Source organism: Trichomonas vaginalis, chromosome IV (assembly GCF_026262505.1).
Source record: "Trichomonas vaginalis G3 chromosome IV, whole genome shotgun sequence".
NCBI classification, from domain to species: Eukaryota; Parabasalia; order Trichomonadida; family Trichomonadidae; genus Trichomonas; species Trichomonas vaginalis.
In genome coordinates this window covers 7,914,151-7,934,292 of record NC_067206.1, presented here as the reverse complement: position 1 = coordinate 7,934,292, position 20,142 = coordinate 7,914,151, and the positions used below count along the sequence as shown (strand labels likewise).

Sequence of the window (20,142 nt, the reverse complement as noted above, 5' to 3'; positions counted from 1 at the left end):
GCTTTTACTAACTCAAATAATTTACGAAATTTTATTTTCCCATTGGGAATTTCCCTTCCTGCTGCAATTTCGGATATACTCAAAAGTTACACTATTTCATATTATTCAATTGAAATACACACATGTCCAGCCTATTGTTATAGATATTTATTTGATCTTAACATCCTAATGAGTATATTTATTATTATTTCATAAAGAAATAGAAATAAAATTAACTTAACTAATGATTTATCCAATTAATATATCAAAATTCAAAGAATTTTACTTATCAAAGAGGATGCTTAGACATCTTGAGGTTTTCTAAAATTTCCATTTACAATTGATGGTTTCCTTACAATAGCGATTTCCCATCAAAGATCCAATATAATGATAATATATTCTAGACAAAAAATCATTTAGAATTAACGAATAACATAAATATTTAGCTAAATCATATCTTTCGAATCTCAATTCTCTTGAAATAATAGAATTTCAAAGGAAAAATAGACCCAAATCTTTCAAGAATCTGACACTAATCAAAATGAATTTCTTTTGACATTAGTAAAAAAATCAGCTTAAATAAGGCCTAAGAGTACAAATTTTATTAATAAATGTACATTATACGCAAATAATTAATTAGAAAACTATAAATTACGCAAAATTTTTCATCCAATACAATTTCGTATTTGAATAAAAAATAATCGTAATTTCAGTAATTATATTTTAAAGAATAATTGCTTATTTAATAAATATATTTTTGCATTATTAGCGATGCAATTATAAATATAATACAAACTTTTCTGAACTTTTCTCAGAAAAATATTTTGAATATATTGGAATATGAATCGCTTAAAATTGTTTCGGGATTATAAATCTATTAAAAATAAAGAATCTCTAAAAATTTTGAATTGATAAGTATTCAATTTATTTTGGATTTTTAATAGATGCCCGAATTTGTTGCCAGAAGAGCATTTAAGCAATTTCAATTTAATAGTATTGTGGATGATAAAAAGATCAAAATCAGCGATGGAAATCATCAAATGGAAGTTCCTTTTAAAACATTGTGTTCATATAGCAGGAAAGTTATGAATGACTACATGCAAGGAGAAAACATTGAAGAATATAAACTAAAAGGAGTCAGTGATGAAACATTTAAAATCTTTTATCAACTTTTTATAAAAAACAAAGTTTCTATCGAAATTTCTGAAGATATTCTGAAAGAAATATATCAAATAGGCATAGATCTCGAGATTGAAGACTTTTTCGATTGGTATAGTACTCTTATTTTCAGAGATGAAATAAACTTAAAAAATATAGAAGAAGTCCTTTCATTTATAAGAAAATCGCGAAAGAATTACAATGAAAAACTAGATGACATTATCATATTCATAGCGAAAAATATTTCGGAAATAGAACCATCAAAACTTATTGATTTATGTCGTATTGGTTCCGAAAACATATTAAGCAATCAAGATTTCATCGATAAAATCATTTCAAAATGTGAAGAACTCGGATATTTTCAAGATGAAAACAAAGTTGATAAAGTATATGACTTCTTGATTGCGTTGATCAAAGATTGCAGTTATTTTGCTTATTATATCAATAAATTTGATGCTGAAATGATTCGATCCTCAGTAATGAATACGTTATTGGATCTTACTTCGAATGAATCCTACAAGAAGTATCAGAATTATGTTTTAGAAATGCAGAAAAAGATCAACGAACTTGATGGAAGGAATCCGAAAATAGTCAAAGCAAGATATGAACAATATGAATCATTTTTGTCTATTATTTGTGACAAAATTCATTCAAATCAAACAAATGATGAGTTGATCAATAGATTCTTAGATATCTTCCAAATTCAAAACAAATTTGATGATATTTATAATTTCCTTTCGCAGAGAGCAGATGTGAAAGATGAATCGACAATAAAAGTTGCATGTACAATCGGATTATCAGAAATCGTTGATGATCAACAAAACACAATCCTTCTCTCTGCATGTTTGAAGAACAATTACAATCTTGTCGAATCTCTTATCAACAACAAATGCAACAAAACAGCAATTAACAAAAATAAAGACAATGCAGTTCTTTGCACATCAATCAGTGGCAGCACAAAGATATTCGATTTTCTCATTAAAAATGGCTTAGATGCTAAAATATCTAACGAAATCACAGGGAGAAATGCCGTTTTAACAGCTTGTGAAAGCGGAAACTTTGAAATGATTAAGCATCTAGTATCTCAAGGCTTTTCACTTTCAGACTTAGACAAAGAAAATCAAAATTGTATACTTCTAGCTGTTTCTTCTGGTAATTGGGAAATAATCCATTATTTAATTCAAAATGATGCAGACCCATCTCTACATTCATCAAATAATGACCTTCCTATTTTTAGATCCGTAAGGCTTGGACATCTTGAGATTTTCCAGAATTTACTTATATATTGTCACAATTTTGATCCAAATGCTGAAGATGATTTTCTTACAATTGCAATTTCTCATCAAAGATACAAAATAATAAAATACATTATCGACAAAAAATTAGTTAGAATTAAAGAAAAACATAAAAATTTAGTTAAATCGTATCTTTCGAATTGCGATTCTCTTGAAGAAATAGAAACCATAAAGAAGATTGACCCATTTTTTCAAGCAATTATAAAGCACAGGAATCTACTAAATCTGACGCTAATCAAAGAATCAGCATATATATAAATCAAAATGAATCAACACCTGCTGAAACAATTCAAAATGAATCAACATCTGTTGATATAAATCAAAATGAATCAACACCTGCTGAAACAATTCAAAATGAATCAACATCTGTTGATATAAATCAAAATGAATCAACATCTGTTGATATAAATCAAAATGAATCAACACCTGCTGATATAAATCAAAATGAATCAACACCTGCTGATATAAATCAAAATGAATCAACATCTGTTGATATAAATCAAAATGAATCAACATCTGCTGAATAAATCAAAATGAATCAACATCTGTTGAAACTTTTACTGATATAATTGAATTTTTCTAATCAAACTCAATCACAAACATCCGACACAGAACAACCAAAATCATCAAAATCTAGTAAAAATAAGGACAGCAAAAATAACTATTGATTCATGGCTATTTAAAAGATCAAAATATCGAAAATTTTCTTCTGTATTTTTTATACTATTTATATTGATTCATTAATCCAAATTGTAAGTAAATTATTATTGCTAAGTTTAAATATACTAAAATACTAGTTTTCATCTCGTAAATTTATGAATCTCAATTTTTTTGAGAGTATCTGAATTCATATAATCATATTGATTTGATAAAATAAAAATCAGATTCTTCTGGATTCGGAACTCATCATCAAATTATTGTTTATCATCTTGCAATTGCATTGATCTGAATTATCTTTTAACATTGTCTTGAGGAACTTTCTTATATGGCAAATACTTCAATACTCTCTCATGAACTTATATAAATTTGATATTTATAAGTGATCGGTGAAGTGATTGTGAAAGAAAATGACTTGACTCAGTTCAAACTTCTATATGTGAGGTTTTGCAAAGAACGAAAGAATGAAGAATGTTTGGAAAAGTGTTAATTTATCTTCAATTTTTTTGTAATCTTTGAAGAAATATTCGAATTCCTCGTTTTTTATTCTTTAAATCAAAAACATCTTGGCGCTTATTAAACATTCTTAATTCTCCTGATCCAACAACTATATATGCTATTTGTTCATTTTCAAATAGAGCAAATGTCAGATCTTATTTTAAAAAGTGACAAAATATAAATTTTTTATTGATTCCAAAATTCATTTAGTTCTACAATAAATGTAAAAACATTATCATGTACTGACGGAATTCTTGAGAAACAAGCTATTGAAAGTCAGTATACAACAATTATTATTGACAGTAGTTGTAGAATTTTATCAACACAGTGTATTGATTCTTCTTTTATAACAAATGTTACTCTTTCTGACACAATTGTTGAAATACAAGATGACCCAATCATCAATGCTCCTATTAAAGAAATTTTCTTACCTAAGTCCGTCAAAATTATCAATGAATTGGATCCTTTCAATGCATTGAGATCGCTCGAAAATATATTCATATGAACAATATGAATCATTTTTGTCTATTATTTGTGACAAAATTCATTCAAATCAAACAAATGATGAGTTGATCAATAGATTCTTAGATATCTTCCAAATTCAAAACAAATTTGATGATATTTATAATTTCCTTTCGCAGAGAGCAGATGTGAAAGATGAATCGACAATAAAAGTTGCATGTACAATCGGATTATCAGAAATCGTTGATGATCAACAAAACACAATCCTTCTCTCTGCATGTTTGAAGAACAATTACAATCTTGTCGAATCTCTTATCAACAACAAATGCAACAAAACAGCAATTAACAAAAATAAAGACAACGCAATTCTTTGTACTTCTATCAGCGGCAGTACAAAAATATTCGATTTTCTAATTTCAAATGGCTTAGATGCCAATTAAATTAATGAAAATTCAGGAAAGAATGCATTATTAATTGCATGTGAATGCGGAAACTTAGACTTGATCAAGCATTTAGTATCAAGAGATCCCAAAAAAGAAACTCTTTCATTTCAAGACAAAGGAAAACAAAATTGTGTTCTTCTCGCTGTTTCATCTGGCAGATGGGAAATTGTTGAGTATTTGATCCATGAAGGTGCAGATTATTCGATACAATCATTAAATAATGATCTTCCTGTTTTGAGATCAATTCGACTCGGATATCTTAAAATTTTCAAGAAATTACTTAAATATAATCATAATATTGATTTAAATGGTCAAAATGATTTTCTTTCAATCGCAATTTCCAATCAAAAGATCGATATTATCAAATATATTCTCTCAAATTGTTTAATTCCAATCAAAGACAAACATAAAAAATTATGTCAACAATATTTGTGTAGTGATGATTCGGCAGATACTGTTGAAGTCCGAAATTTAATTGATCCAAGTTTATCTTTCATTCCTCGCTCTTCAAAATCTCAAAATAATATATTTACAAATAAAATACATACAATAAATAAATAAAGAAAAAATTAGATTACAAATCATGTAGAAAGTAATTTCAAAAGATTTGTAAGTTTGAGAGATGTTTCTATAGTATTTTCAACAGACATCAATGTGCAAAGTTCGTTGAAAAGATTCTCTTTCATCTCATCATCAATTGATGATTTGTATGTAGTGAAGAAATCTAAAACTCTGTGCATTTGTTTCACACTCAAACATCCAGAATTCATCACATCAAACAAGAAAGAAAATGCAAAAGGAGTTGGTTTGATTGATACAGGGAATGCGTCATCCAAATCAAAAGCAACTAAAGGAACAGCAGAAATAACAGACTGTTCTTGTGTTAAGTGTTGTGATTGTCTGATCATTTTGAGCAACTTTAATGCATCACTTTTCGTCATAATGTTTCGGAAAATGTCTTTCAATGTAAGAACGATTTTAGTGATGTTTTCACCAACCAAATATTCATTCATTGAAAGACATTTCATCATAAGATCTGCTGACATCTTGCAATCCCTTGTGCAGTATTGAACTGTGATGTCGAAATATGATGAAACTTTTAATGGAATTTTATCCAAAAGGAAAGACATCGCAACAAACAAATATCCAGAATTAAAAACATCTGACGTTGGAAACGCGTTCAAACAATCATTTGATAACTGTTCAAGATCATCATCAAACAATGTACGAACTAAAATGGATAAAGGATCCTTTTTACCGCGAAAATAATTGTCGAAAACTTCAAGACAATTTGAAATTTCGCAAATCTTTCGGTATCTAATGATATAACTGTAAATTTCATCTGCTTGTCTTTGTTTCTTTTTGTCGGCTTCTGTTTCGCAAACATTCAATGGTAATCTGTATCTAACACATATCGATTCAGCCAATGAAAGATATTCGAACTCGATACTTTCGATTTTCATGAATTGTTGAATAACAAAAATGAAAATTTCTGCTTCAAAATTCTCAGGAAGTTTCGATGCGACAACAATGATTGAAGGAAGGTTTTCCACTGTGTTTTTCAACATCTTCGGAGTGATCTTCTCATCATAAATGAATTTAGTTACGCCTTCCAATGAAATATTTGCGATTTCAACTGAAAACTTTTCAGTAACATTAACTGTTGATTGCAAAACAATTGATGAAATATCGATTGGTGTTTTTGACCACAATTTAACATCAAATTTATTGTCTTTTGACAATCTGTTCATAAGATTAATGATTTCTTGTTCAGAAAGAAGAGGAAGACCTTTAGACAAGTAGAAAGGTGCATCAACTTCATCCCTGATCATTTCAATGAATCTTGCAAAAATTTCATATTTTTCAGGGATCATTTTCAGTCTTTTTATGCACCATTCCTGGGAAGGATAAGCAAACTTTGCACCAACGAATTCTAAGTAATTACTTGATGTCAACCTTGTGAATAAATTGGCAGAACTTGCTCCGATATCATGGCTTTTACTTGCAATCATTTTAATTGAATAAGCAACGTAATCAGCGAATCTTATCAATCGATTAACGGAACAAATGAACTTTTGTCTTGAGAAAATTCCTGCTCTCTTCATATCAATGACCCTTGAAATTGCTTCAGGCGAAATCGTCGAAAATTTCGCAACTTTATCTGTTGAAAAATGAATTTGAACAACATTTTCAATAATTACAATTTTCGTGATCAAATTGAACGGAATAATATGAATTCTCTTCGCATCAGGGACAGTTAATACATCTCCTGGTGCTTCTATTGTTAAATTCCTTCTAGAAAAGTAAAGTTGACCAATTTTGTCATTTGGCAATGTCACTTTTGAAAATTCAAAATCGTGTCTTACAGAGTTCAAAGGTAAAATCAAATCTGGATATACTTCAAAGATGTCGTTGATGTTATTTAACACGGAAATAACATTTACCCATTCATCAGTCTTATAATTGTTCAAGAAACCAGCGGAATTCTTTGTCAAATTCAGAAGAAAAACGTTATCCAATTGATCAGCAACTTTTTGATAAATTTTTGTAACTTGTGAATGGAATAAATCAAAATCAAGAATTCTTGCTTCCATCAAATCAACAACGATGTAATACTTAACATTTCTTCTTAAATGGCCTATAAAGAAATCTCCAAAATGACCAATGTCTTCTGTCTTCAAATTTTTAAGGGAAATAAGAAAACCTTTCTTTTTTGAATTCGGAATAATCGTCATCAAATTATCGTTTCTCATTTTGACAATTTCTTCATATTTCATTGATCCAAAATTATCAGAGTCTTTGACATTGTCTTGAGGAACTTTCTTATATGGCAAATACTTCAATGCTCTCTCATGAATTTCATACAGATTTGGAGTATTTATAAATGGTCGGTGAAGTGATAATTCATGTTCAAATTTGATTGTGAAAATCTTTGATTTTTTGAGAGAATCGACAAACGAAATCGACTTGACTCTATCGAAACTCCTATAAACACCATATCATAAGGTGTTGCAAAGAACGAAAGAATAAAGAATGTTTGGAAAAGTGCCAATTTATCTTCAATTTTTTCGTAATCTTTGAAGAAATATTCGAATTCCTCGTTGAGTCTCAATTCATCAGCGAAATCAATTGCAGATCCTTTTTCGTATGCAGAAATGATCTTCTTGTAATCGATATCAGCACCGCATCTTTGCAAATAAGCTGTGAAAAAGAGATTTTTCACTCTTTCATTTCCATTTTTGACAACAAAATCTAACAATTGTCTATTCTTTCCGTAGAACCATGCATAATCAACAGCTGCTGAATGATACTCTGGTAATTCATTTAATTCAAGTAAAATGTCATTGAAATCAAATGTGACAAAATTTGAAACAATTTTATCATCTTCAACTTTTGGATTTTGATTTAAAATTTCTTCTTTCGTTATCTGTGAAATTATATTAACAGAGAGATTATCAATAATAGTAGACTGCAGTATATCAAAGAAATAATCACTACATAAATCAAAATTATTATGTAAAATATTCGAAAAAGTTTTTTCTAAAAACGTGACATCTTGTTTCAATTTTGTGAGTTCCAAAGCGGTTCTTTTCAAAATTCTAAGAATGTAAAATATATCTTCTCTTGCAGCCATGTATGTTGAAAACACCGAAGCATGTTTTGTCTCTTTGTAGAATTGGAAATTTTCTGTCAAATATGAATAACTTTTGACAGCATTTGACAAAACAACATCATTTGTGAGATTTCTCAAATTATAAGCCATAACATCTGTTAAAAGAAGAATGATATTATATTTCTTAGTTAGATCTAATTGTGAAGATATCGCATTAATGAATTCAAAGATGGAGAGACTGAGTTCTTTGAACTTATTGTTGGTTGAAATAGAATCAGTCATAAGGAAACAGAAAAACATAATAGAAATATCTCCATTTGAATCATTTTTCGCTATTTCTTCATTGTTCTTCACAATGGAATTTGCAACATATGCAATGTTCAAAACTCTCTGGACATAATTGCCACTCATTAATGAAAGTATTTTCCTTAATTCTTCATGCAAACTATTCATTAAATTTCTGGCAAAAACAGTATGACTTTTTGCAGGACTTTGTAAATAATCTAAAGCAACAGAATTCTCAGAAAAAGCTAAGTTAGTGAACTTCAACCTGAACTCATCAATGAATGTATTCGTGAAACTTAACATTGACATGACAGATGACAAAACCGTTGGCAAAACAACGTCAAATTTGAAAGGAATTTTGACAAGTTCTTTCCAAGTTTGTTCTGAAGGTTGAATAACAGTTTTTTCGTCATTGTAAACCAAAACCGTTATTTTATTTATCAAATAATTCACTTTTTCCAACCATTTCTTTGAGATTGATGAGAAAATGGCTGTTTCAATCAGTTTCGTATCAGTTATTGATTGAATTAATGGATAAAACACACTATTGTTCTTAATAACCCTTGTGCATATAACTAAACAGAAATTAAGGAATTCTTGGTAAATAATTTGTATGTTCTCACAATTTGGAAAATGTGACAAATTAATCGTTGGAAAAACCGATAAAAAGTTCTGAGAAACATTATATAAAAATGAAGAAATCTCTTTTTCTCTCATCGTCTCGAAAATATCGAAATAATTCTTCCATGGAATAAAAAGATTTCTGGTGAAAAGTGACAATTTTGGACCAACTTTTTCTGGGTAATTTTTGTAAACTTTCAAGAACAAAGAAATGAAATTCAAAATATTCGTCGTGTTCTCGAAAATTTCGAAGAATAAAGCCATCTCTTTCGTAGCATCTTTCTTCTCATGAATACCATCAATCTTCTGACAATTTAGTTCAAAATTTATATCGTTCAACGATAAGAAAATTGACACACAACGTTCACTGTCACTTTCTTTTGAATTATTTTGCGGTTGTTGATCCAAATCTTCTTCTGAGACATTCAAGATACCGGATAGTGTCGCGAAGATGATATTCCTGTAGTTGCTCTTGTATTGTGTCAAATACTTCGATGTTGAAAAACGGGAAATGATGGAATTTGACACTTTTATGAAAAGATTTTCTGATTCAATAATTTTCGGATTTTGAACGAGTTGGTACTCCAAAGCACCGAAAATATGCATGTAGTTGGGGAATTTATCAGCAACAAGCTTACTTGTGCATGATTTAATGAATTGATTCACTGCAATTTTAATTAAATCTAAATGAGCACTGTAAGAAGATTCTCCAACAACGAAATAGGTCAATGAGATCAGATATGTACCTAAAAACAAGGAATCAAGGAATTTTGACTTTTCCAGCTTTTTGAATAATGAAATAATCTTTTTATACGTTTCAAGTTCTTTCTTGTCGATCGATGGATTTCCGTAGAGAATGAACATGATGAGGAAAGATAAAACAGAGACGGATCTCTCGGACTTACCTAATTTCGAATATAATTTGTTGAAAATGTCTTTTATCTTATCTTTATCTGATACTTGTATAGCATTGGAAAGTTCTTTTTGATGCGTCAAGGCCATTTCTGAGAAAACACGAGTTAGACAAAGTAAAATGTATGCGTAGTTCGATTCATCGAATCTATTTATCATGTACTCCATAGACTCAATAAGGTAAAGTAGAGTTACATGGGTATCGGTCGCTGCGATCAATATTTTTGTCATATTTCCAATATTTTGAACTCCTATCTTGGATTTCACACTTGAAATAGCTTCCATTTGGTAATTAGACTTTTGGCCAATTGTTTTGATAAAGAGCGATATACAGTTTCTGTAAAGATCTTGATTATTATTGAAGAAATCATGGCTAATTATAAGAGTAGATATCATCTTTGCATTTACATCATTTGGTATTTGCGTAAAATAGGATGTAATATGAAAGAGCGATTGAAAAAAGAGCGAATTTTTGTAAGTGAGTTTTTCCAGGGCGTACTTGTTAAGATTGTTAAGAATTTGAATTATAAGATGTGTATACGGGTATGGGTCGTTCAAATTTTTGAGTGTTTCCAATGACATTTGGATTTCATCATTAGGAAATGATAACCATAAGTCAGGGCTAAACCAAACTATACTATTATCTTCATCACTGCAAGATTTATTCAATTCATTTTGCAAACAAGTGATTATCCTATCAATTAAGTATGTTTGCGGGGAAGCACTCATCGGTCTATTTCAATAAATGAAATTGAATGCTGTAAGATATTGAAATTTGTTTTCAGATTTCATTACATGTGCGGAATGTAGAATAAATATTTAAACCGAAGTATTGAAAAATTGCATTCAAGTTGATCGAAATTTTGACAATCAAGAAGCAGATTGCCATTTCGCTAAATTTTATTTAATAATATTGCAGTATATACAAAATGCTGATAATAGATAAAAGCAAAACCATAACTTTTCATGCTTATTTCTTCAATTTATAATTTAATTTCTGAAAATTCTTACTATAAATTGCATTCACATATCACATTCATATCATATATCACCATATATTATCGAAAAGCGTAATATATGAATCAATTAGATAAGTTCCGCGTATTCTCATGGCATTCTTTCATTGATTTAAATTTTTAGTAGTATAACTATATTAAAATGCTTTCTTGAGTCAAGATAATCAAAAAATGATAGAAAATCGAAAATCTGAAATCTTTAGGTCAAATTTCAAATATTTCATTATTTTGTTCAATGTATGCTTTAATATTTCAAACAATAAACCTATAGATAAAATATCGTCATATATTATCACTTTATTCTGAACTAAATTGAATTCTCGAATTTTATCAATGTAAACTATTTAAAATAATTGTGAGTAAAATCATCAAAATCAACGTTGTTTTAAAATCTTGCTATAATTCAGACTAAGGGTTTCGTTTTGCGAAAAAACGTACAATACGCAATTTCGCTAAAAAAACATTTAGCTAGCAATTTCGACCTTTGACTCCACTCAAGACGTCACTTTTTTAATTTTGCGGTATCATATTTTTGGAAAATCTTTATGAATATTATATAAAAAGTCTCTTTAATATCTATATTTATATTTTTATCGATTTTTAAAGTTTTTGCGAAAAGTATTCAATTATTTTTGCTATTTGGTCGGGTAAATGTCAGATTTGCGACATTTTCTGATATGATATTCAGATTCTACGTTGATAATAATGCTTATAGAACCCTCTTGCTATTGTGTCAAAATTGCGAAACCGATAGCAAAAATATCTCGCAATATCAAAATTGAGATATTGAGTGAATTATGCATTATAGAGATTAAAAATCTGATTTGTGAAAACATCTCATCAGTTTCTAGCTAATTCAAAAATCTTTACTATCTTATTCGATTAAAATGAAAAGGGAATAGTTTCATTATGCTTTAAATGACAGCCTTATAATATAATCATAGTTTTCGCTCAATATGCAGCATTTTTTTTTTCGAAATCTATGGTCAATATCCTAAATACTAATTGCTTTGCATTCATATCTCTTACATTTTATATACCCACATCACTATTCATTGCTATTCCTATCTTTTTTTTTTGTTTGTTTCTCATAATTTCTCAAAAACATGATAACTTGATATTTGTAAATATCATACTTTATAACGTAAATAAGAACTTGACCTATTAAGAAAAGCAGTAATGAAAAGAAAATCTGAAATTCATAAAAATTACAAGTTTCTGATGACAATTAGCTTAATTAAACCAGGTACAAGATTATATAATTGTATTTTCTATCCAATTATCCATATAATATCTTATCCAGAAAAAAAACTTGATCACATAATACAAATGTATTTTTTAACTAGTAAATAAAGTATTTTCTTACACACACATTGTATATCATAGTTTTTTTTTTTTTGGTTTCGCAAAACATCCAAAAACAAATATGCTATAAAAGTGACAATTTTAGCAAAACGAAACCCTTATTCAGACTTTTATTGCATTTTAATTTAGAGGTTTTTAAATCTTCATCATTCAATTTTCAGAATGCTTCAAATCCTTGTTTCCTGGCTTGGAATTAATAGCAACCCAAAAAACGGGTTTTATTGAACTAATATTAATGTAATGGCCGCATAAATCTTTATAACCATGTTTTAATTTAAAGCATTTTGACATTTGTTTTATACTTTTTGAATACACTGCTCCAGATGAAGATTTATATTGTTAGACTTGAATAAACGGTCTCATATAACACATTTTTGCTCTGTCATTTATTCAAAGGCAGGAAACAAAGATTTTAAAATTTTAAAAACCTCCAAATGAATTGATAATTAGCATCAGATTTGTAGCACAATTTTTAAAATTGCATAACTTTTTATGATTTTGCTCTCAATTATTTTCAATAGTTTACATCAAAAAGATTTTGATTGTGGGTAGTTGCGGTTTTTTGAGATGAAATAGGTCAAGAAATTTTTACTCAGTTCTTGAAGAAAATCTTTAGGTTGCAAACTGGCAATAAATCTTTGGAAAACTGGCAGTTTCAAAATAATTTTATTATTTTACAAGTATTCAATTTAAAAAAATCTATTGATAATTTTGAAAGTCGACAAAAGTGACTTGAATGGCAAAATCATTTTTTATTATGGGACCTTTATCTAGTGCCGCTAATGCTTACCCTCAGGCATTTGCTTATATCCCTCCAGATGAGTATGTTCCTATGTCTGGATACCGCCCTGACAACAAGGATGATTCAATTGTCACGCATCAACCTGTGACCAACTGTTCACTTGTGCATAACCCGACTCTACTGAAAGGATGGGTGCATGCCATATGGTCGCTTTTACCTACAAATGGGCTCGGGCCCTGCCCAAGATCCTCCCATTTTGAAGCATACGATGCAGAACACGAAATTCTTTACATCGGATACGGCCTTAACAAAGAGAATCAGCCATTAAATGATATATGGAAGTATGATTTCCATGTTAAGTCCTGGGCTCAGCTACCCGTAAACGGATTTGATATCATGCCACGTTCTGGTTCAAGAGCTACGCTTATGAAGAACTACTTAGTCATTTTTGGCGGATATAATACAGGAACAAAGGAATATATCGCCGATTTACACATAATTAATCTCGATACTTACGAAATCCTTCGCCCAGAGTTCAGTGGACCAGTCCCAGCTCCTCGTTCATCACCGCTTGTTACATCATACGAGGACAAGATTATAATCTGGGGTGGCTATAATGGAAAATTCTTATCCGAGCTGAACATCCTCAATACAACAGAAAAGACATGGTCATTCATCGAAAAAGATGTTAAGGGACGTACAGGATTCCCACATGTCCAAGACGGAAAAATGATTTACATTCAAGGCGGAGCCACAGATGAAAATGCCGTTTTGATGACATTAGATCTCGAAACATTGGAAATAGGAGGCTTTATGCCAAAAGGACAGCCTGTAAACTCCAAATTAATCGGTTCCTCAATGGTGAAGACAGGACCTGTCTTACTTCTCATCGGAGGAAGGTCCAACGCACAATACACACACGTTTACGCTTATCATCTCGAGCGCCAGACTTGGATGTACTTCCATATCGCTCCAGATGGTGAAACTGTTTCCACAGTTGATGGAGATGTTGATGACAATGGCCTGTTCATGTTGCCAAGAACACAAAATACATCTCTTGTTTACAGAGAAGAAGAGCGCTCTGTCTTCGGATTCCTTGGTGCTCCTTTAATGGATCCACCAATGATCCATAAACTGTGCGTCGGACCATCACTTGCAGTTATCAACTTACAAGATGATATGTTGAGAATGATTTGATAATTTTTTTTTATTTATCAATTTTATTGATAATCTAAACTATCATTGTTTTCTAACTGATATATCTAATGAATTTTTCCAACTATTGCCATTTATAGTATTACGACTCAATTCTCGAAATCTTCTGGTTCATTTTCAAACCAAGTATCATCTGATTTATCTATTTCTCAGGCAACATCACTGTATTCGATCTTGATGAAACGATATGACTCATTTCTTCCTTTGACTTTGGATATGTTGATCAATTTTTTTTTAATTTCTTCATTAGATACACTTTCTACATAATATAGAGACGAATTCTCTAAAAGTTCTATTAAAGGAAGCAAATTCAAAATAAAAAATAAGCTAATACTGATAAGAATCATCCCCAGAAGACCTGAACGGTCATTTTCATATCAAAACTTAGCAAAGTAACACGGATTAACCTCATATTGAAACAATATTAAGGGTCCACTGTAAGGCCAAATAAGGTCTATCGTCGTCCCAAAAATATTGCTCGAGATGGTGTTTTACTAAGGCCCAAAACTTAAAAAAACACAAAAAAATTAACTTTACTCTTTTGAGATCCTTATCAGATACGCATCAATTTGATGCAGTATCGCAGTTCAAATCTGATTTTTTAATGTAGATGTACTCTAACATCCTTTAAAAAATGCAAAATGATATTAATTAAGCTTTTCATTTCTGTATCATACACGAAACAAAATCGTTCATTATACTAAAATTTATCAAAGTTTGATTAATGAAAAAATAATATCTAAATTTTACATTGAGTCGGCTATTGATATGGTTAATATTAAATCTTGTAAAAATTGGCATTATCCAGAATAATACCCACTAAAATACACAATTTTTTTTAAAAAAATTTTATCAATTGTTATGGTATATCTTTATGATAATGAATAAAATGCTTATTTTTCATAAGTAAATACATAATTTATGCTTAAACACAAAAAATAACACGAAAATTTTTGGCCAACATATCTAAACTAAGGATAATGGTTTGAATATATAAACAATAATACTTTGTCCAGGGAATTAAATTTGTGCTATCCAATTGTCAATTCTTTGAATTTTTTTTAAATGCAAGATATCCCGGCATTAGCCTCAATAAATATATATATTATGCATCATAATATTAGTTTGTAATGGCATTAAAGCGAAATTCCTAATTTTTTCTCAATTAAATTCCTTGAAAAACATCGGAATTAATGATTGGAAATAGGTCAAAATGTAATAAACAGAAATTCATCAAAAGTGACAGCTCTCAATTTTTTGACATTTGTAAATTCTAAATTAAATGAGAAAAATGAAATAATACTAAGCATAATACAATATTCTAGATTTAATTATAATTAGGAAAAAGTTAGTTTTGAGAGTACTTTTCATAGGCATATAGAATGAAATCTTCTGAAAAATAATATCACATAAACTCATATTATTTTCTAATATATAACTATTTTATATAAAAATCAAATTCAATGATCTTAAAAGCGAAGGATAAACCTCAAAATTTACGAATATAATGAGTGGGAATATAATGCTTATCTATCATAAAACCATATGAAATATCAATTTTTGCTTTACGCCTAATTTTTGACGACAATTAGCAAAAAATGTTAAATGTTAACACTCAGTCCATTTGAATATGAAAAATAAAATTGACTTTGATTAAATGTTTTTATTTATCATGCAATTCTTCTTGCGACCAAAGATTTGAATAAAAGTTCAAAAAATAAGATAGCTTAAAAAATAATATACGGTAGTGTTTACTAATAGATGAATAGTATATAAATTCTATTAAAATGGATTTGATCCAAAAAAATATAAAACCAAAAATAATTGTTATAATTTAAATGAAGAAGTAATTTAAAACGATTTTATTTATGATCAAATTTTATATATTTTTTTGGATCAAATCCATTTTAATAGAATTTATATACTATTCATCTATTAGTAAACACTACCGTATATTATTTTTTTAAGCTATCTTATTTTTTGAACTTTTATTCAAATCTTTGGTCGCAAGAAGAATTGCATGATAAATAAAAACATTTAATCAAAGTCAATTTTATTTTTCATATTCAAATGGACTGAGTGTTAACATTTAACATTTTTTGCTAATTGTCGTCAAAAATTAGGCGTAAAGCAAAAATTGATATTTCATATGGTTTTATGATAGATAAGCATTATATTCCCACTCATTATATTCGTAAATTTTGAGGTTTATCCTTCGCTTTTAAGATCATTGAATTTGATTTTTATATAAAATAGTTATATATTAGAAAATAATATGAGTTTATGTGATATTATTTTTCAGAAGATTTTGTGTTCTTCTTCAAAATTTTATTTTTTTATTAAAAAGAATCTTTACAAAATATACATTTACTTTAATTAATATTTAAAAACGTGCTCTATCAAAAGTTCCAAAAATTCAATATTTTAGCTTTTCTGAGGTGTCACTTTTGATGAATTTCTGTTTACAACAAAAAAAATTCCTAATATAAAACTTATACTTAAGATAAAATTAAAATTCGAAAATATCTATTTTTCAAAACACGCATCCAAAAGCGAAAAAATTCGAAAAAATCATGTTCTTATAAAACTCACTGATTTTGCAATTTTTATGAAATTTGAAGTGATAGAATATATTACCATCTTATTGAAACATATGCTTCATTGTTGTATTCACATAATATTAATCAGAACACTAGGAAAAGTGGATTTTCGAAAAATGACGATAATGATTATTTGCAAATCGCCTCTCAATTTTGAGAGACTTTCAATTTTTACAGTGGACCCTTAAGAACAAATTTCCATCAGAAGCATGACATCGATTGAAAAGTTAATACCATAATAAAGATCCTTGATGATCATGTACCGTAGAGCAAGTAACAAAATCACTTGTTGAACCCAAACTTTCAGAATATCAATGGGCTATTGTAAACTTTTCAAACCATTGAAAAAATTATCTTATTTCAGTACATATTATACAAATCTTCGAAATCAAAATAATATTATTAAGCATGACGAGCCCTGATCCATTTTAAAGCGATATTGCTTCTTGTAAAATCGATTTAGCATTCAAAAAGTTAATCATCGACGAAAGGTATGAGAAAAAAATTATAAAAAAACAGTTTGAAAGAAATCATAATTTAAAACAATTGATGACCGAACAACAGAAGCATAGGAAGCCATTCTTTGTACACAAGCATTTTCGTGCAGTCCTTTTTAGAAGATGGGTTATGTTCAAGCGCTCATGGAAGGCGATCGTTACATCTTCTGTCGGTACAATTGTTTTTTCTGCTCTAGCCATTATTTGCTATTATTTGATGGTCACCTTTATGAAATCTGATACAGAACCATTTACCTTCAAGACATTTAAGACAAATTCCCCATATTTCGTTGCCGTTAACCAGACAAATTTGGCTGGACAATTACAAACACCAGGATTTCAAGATATCTATGATGAATTTGCCCAAGTATATAAAGATGATACCGGAAAGGATATCAAGTACCTTTATTTCGACAACATTTCCGACTGCAACAAATTTATGTACGACCATGCCACCGATACGACCGATGATATTGAGTATATCAACTTTGGATACTCATATAATGGAAGAATTGCTACTACATTTAATGTGACAGGTATGCCAATGCCAATTCCAATCTTTCCGTATAATTTCACTTTGATTTACAACGCAACATTCAATCGTGCACTTAGAATCAGCCAAATCAACCTCTTCAGAGTTTTATGGAAGCTTACATTTGGTCACGAATATGATTTTGATGTTAGCTACATCAGACTTTACTTACAACTCCAGCAAATGGCTTTCGGACAATTAGGACCAATGCTTATTGCTGCAGGCCTTTGTTCCATCATTCCTCTTATCATTTCCCAACCAATTACAGATATCAACGGAGAAGTTCGTCCATACATGATTTCTTGCACCCTCACGATATTCCCTTACTGGATTGCTACATTCGTCATCGATTTGGCCATCTGGATTATTGATGTAACTTTCATTTGGATTATTTTCCTTGCCTGTCAAATCCAAGCCTTCATTGATAACGCATTCAACACATGGTATGCGCTTGTTCTTTGCGGACCAGGATTCATTCTTTTCATTTATTGTCTTTCATTTTGTTTCAGTTCTGCTGATTCTGCCTCTCGCCAAGCCTTTATGATGCTTTCCATCCTTCTTCTTGTCCCAATGATTGTCGATATCGTTAGAAACATGGAAGATCCTCCTGTTTGGGTTGATGTGATTTATTCTTTCCTTCCTCACATATCTATCCAAAGAATTCTCATGTACATGTTATCAACAATGGGATTCTTCAAACAGGACCTTACTTATTTCTTCAAACATGAACGTTGCAGAATTTATCTTATTATGCAATTCTGCGTCATTGTTTTATACAGTGTCATTCTTTGGATCATCGAAAGTGTCCGTCTCAGTGTCCAGAAGCATCGTGCTCAACATGCTTTTGGTAATTTCACTCAATTCTTCAAAGATCAGAAAGCAAAACATCCTGTTACAGAAGAAGCCCATCAAATGGAAGAAATGGTCAATGATACGAACAACAAATACGCTGTTCGTATTCACAACGCCAGCCGTCTCTTCTTCAACACGGCAGGAGAACCAATTCCTGCTGTAAACTGTGTTTCTTTGGGTGTCAAGAAAGGATCATTGTTTGGTTTCTTGGGAGCGAACGGTGCAGGAAAAACAACATTAATTAGAATGATCACTGGTTTATTACCTCCTTCTGATGGAACAATCGAAATCAACGGTGTTTCCATTGAAGATTTCTATGATCCAACTTTGTTATCAATTTGTCCTCAATTCAACACACATCTTTGTGATGAAATGACTCCTGCTGAGCATTTCAAACTTTACTCTATGTTGTTCCAAATGTATGATGAACAGGCGAAAGAAGAAACAGACAAACTCATCAAATTACTTGAAATTGAAGAACTCAAAGATAAACCAATCAGAGATTTATCTGCTGGTGATGTTAGAAAACTCGCAATTGCTTTGTGTTTCCTTGGCCCTGCAGAGATTATTTTGCTCGATGAACCAACAGCTCCTTTGGATCCTGTAGCAAGAAAACACGTTCATGAAATGATTTCTACTTTCAAAGGTGAGAAAACATTCATGTTGTGCACACATCTTTTGAGTGAAGCTGAATCTCTTTGCGATGAAATCTCAATCATGATCAAAGGAAACGTTTACACTGTTGGATCTCCACAGTATTTGTCTCAGAGATTTGGTACAGAGTTCAAGATCGATATCTCTATGACTGAAGGAACTGCTGACGCTAAAGCTAAAGTTGACAATTTCTTCAAGGAAAAGATTCCTCAGGCTGAGTTGTCAATCATGAGACCAAGAGCAAGAATTTACTCTGTCCCTGCTACGTCAACAACATTATGCGATTTGTTTGATGTGATGCAAAACGGAAAACAAGGAGATAATGGATTTGACTACTACACATGTTCATCTTCTAGCCTTGAAAGAGTTTTCATGGAAATTGTTCACATGTCTGAATGCGAAGATCTTGTCGTTGTAAACAATGATGAGAAAAAGAAAGATGGATCAAGAAGAAGCAGTGCAACAAATGATGGAGAAAATCCTGCTTTCACTATTGATGACACAGATACAAACGAACCACCTTCATTGTAATTTTTTTTTATTTTTTATTTGTTCTATCTCTTTCTTTTGTTATTTCGTCTAAAATAATATTTACCTTTTTTATTAATTAAGTTTTACTAATGAACCATAATTCTATTAACTTATTTACCAGATTTTATCAAATAATTACTTGATTTAGACAAATTTTGGAATTATTATACCAAAATAGATTAAAATATGTTGAAATAGAGGCTATGCTGCATCTC

The 20,142-nt window shown here is 29.9% G+C and overlaps 4 protein-coding genes across 4 annotated transcripts, besides 4 other annotated features; 2 read left to right on the top strand and 2 right to left on the bottom strand.

Moving 5' to 3' along the window:
- Window positions 1-5,073: 5,073 nt before the first annotated feature.
- On the bottom strand, window positions 5,074-6,504 carry TVAGG3_0049610 (uncharacterized protein; the record flags this gene model as incomplete). Its single annotated transcript, XM_001310861.2, has 1 exon — window positions 5,074-6,504. The coding sequence occupies one exon, from the start codon at window positions 6,502-6,504 to the stop codon at window positions 5,074-5,076; it is 1,431 nt and encodes a 476-aa protein (XP_001310862.2).
- A 2,080-nt stretch (window positions 6,505-8,584) lies between these two features.
- On the bottom strand, window positions 8,585-10,652 carry TVAGG3_0049600 (uncharacterized protein; the record flags this gene model as incomplete). The annotated part of the gene is made up of 1 exon (XM_001310860.2): window positions 8,585-10,652. A coding segment is annotated over one exon (2,068 nt), but the record flags the coding sequence as incomplete, so codon positions are not given.
- A 2,374-nt stretch (window positions 10,653-13,026) lies between these two features.
- TVAGG3_0049590 (nitrile biosynthetic process) lies at window positions 13,027-14,333 on the top strand (the record flags this gene model as incomplete). Its single annotated transcript, XM_001310859.2, has 1 exon — window positions 13,062-14,243. The coding sequence occupies one exon, from the start codon at window positions 13,062-13,064 to the stop codon at window positions 14,241-14,243; it is 1,182 nt and encodes a 393-aa protein (XP_001310860.1).
- Window positions 14,334-15,477: 1,144 nt separating this feature from the next.
- Window positions 15,478-15,514: a mobile genetic element.
- Window positions 15,478-15,514: a terminal%2Cinverted (terminal inverted repeat of Banshee-A3 transposon ID:TVAGG3_0049580).
- Window positions 15,515-16,693: 1,179 nt separating this feature from the next.
- Window positions 16,694-16,731: a mobile genetic element.
- Window positions 16,694-16,731: a terminal%2Cinverted (terminal inverted repeat of Banshee-A3 transposon ID:TVAGG3_0049570).
- Window positions 16,732-17,401: 670 nt separating this feature from the next.
- TVAGG3_0049560 (ATPase activity, coupled to transmembrane movement of substances) lies at window positions 17,402-19,991 on the top strand (the record flags this gene model as incomplete). Its single annotated transcript, XM_001310858.1, has 1 exon — window positions 17,411-19,927. One exon carries the CDS (start codon window positions 17,411-17,413, stop codon window positions 19,925-19,927), a length of 2,517 nt encoding a protein of 838 aa, XP_001310859.1.
- Between the last annotated feature and the right edge of the window lie 151 nt (window positions 19,992-20,142).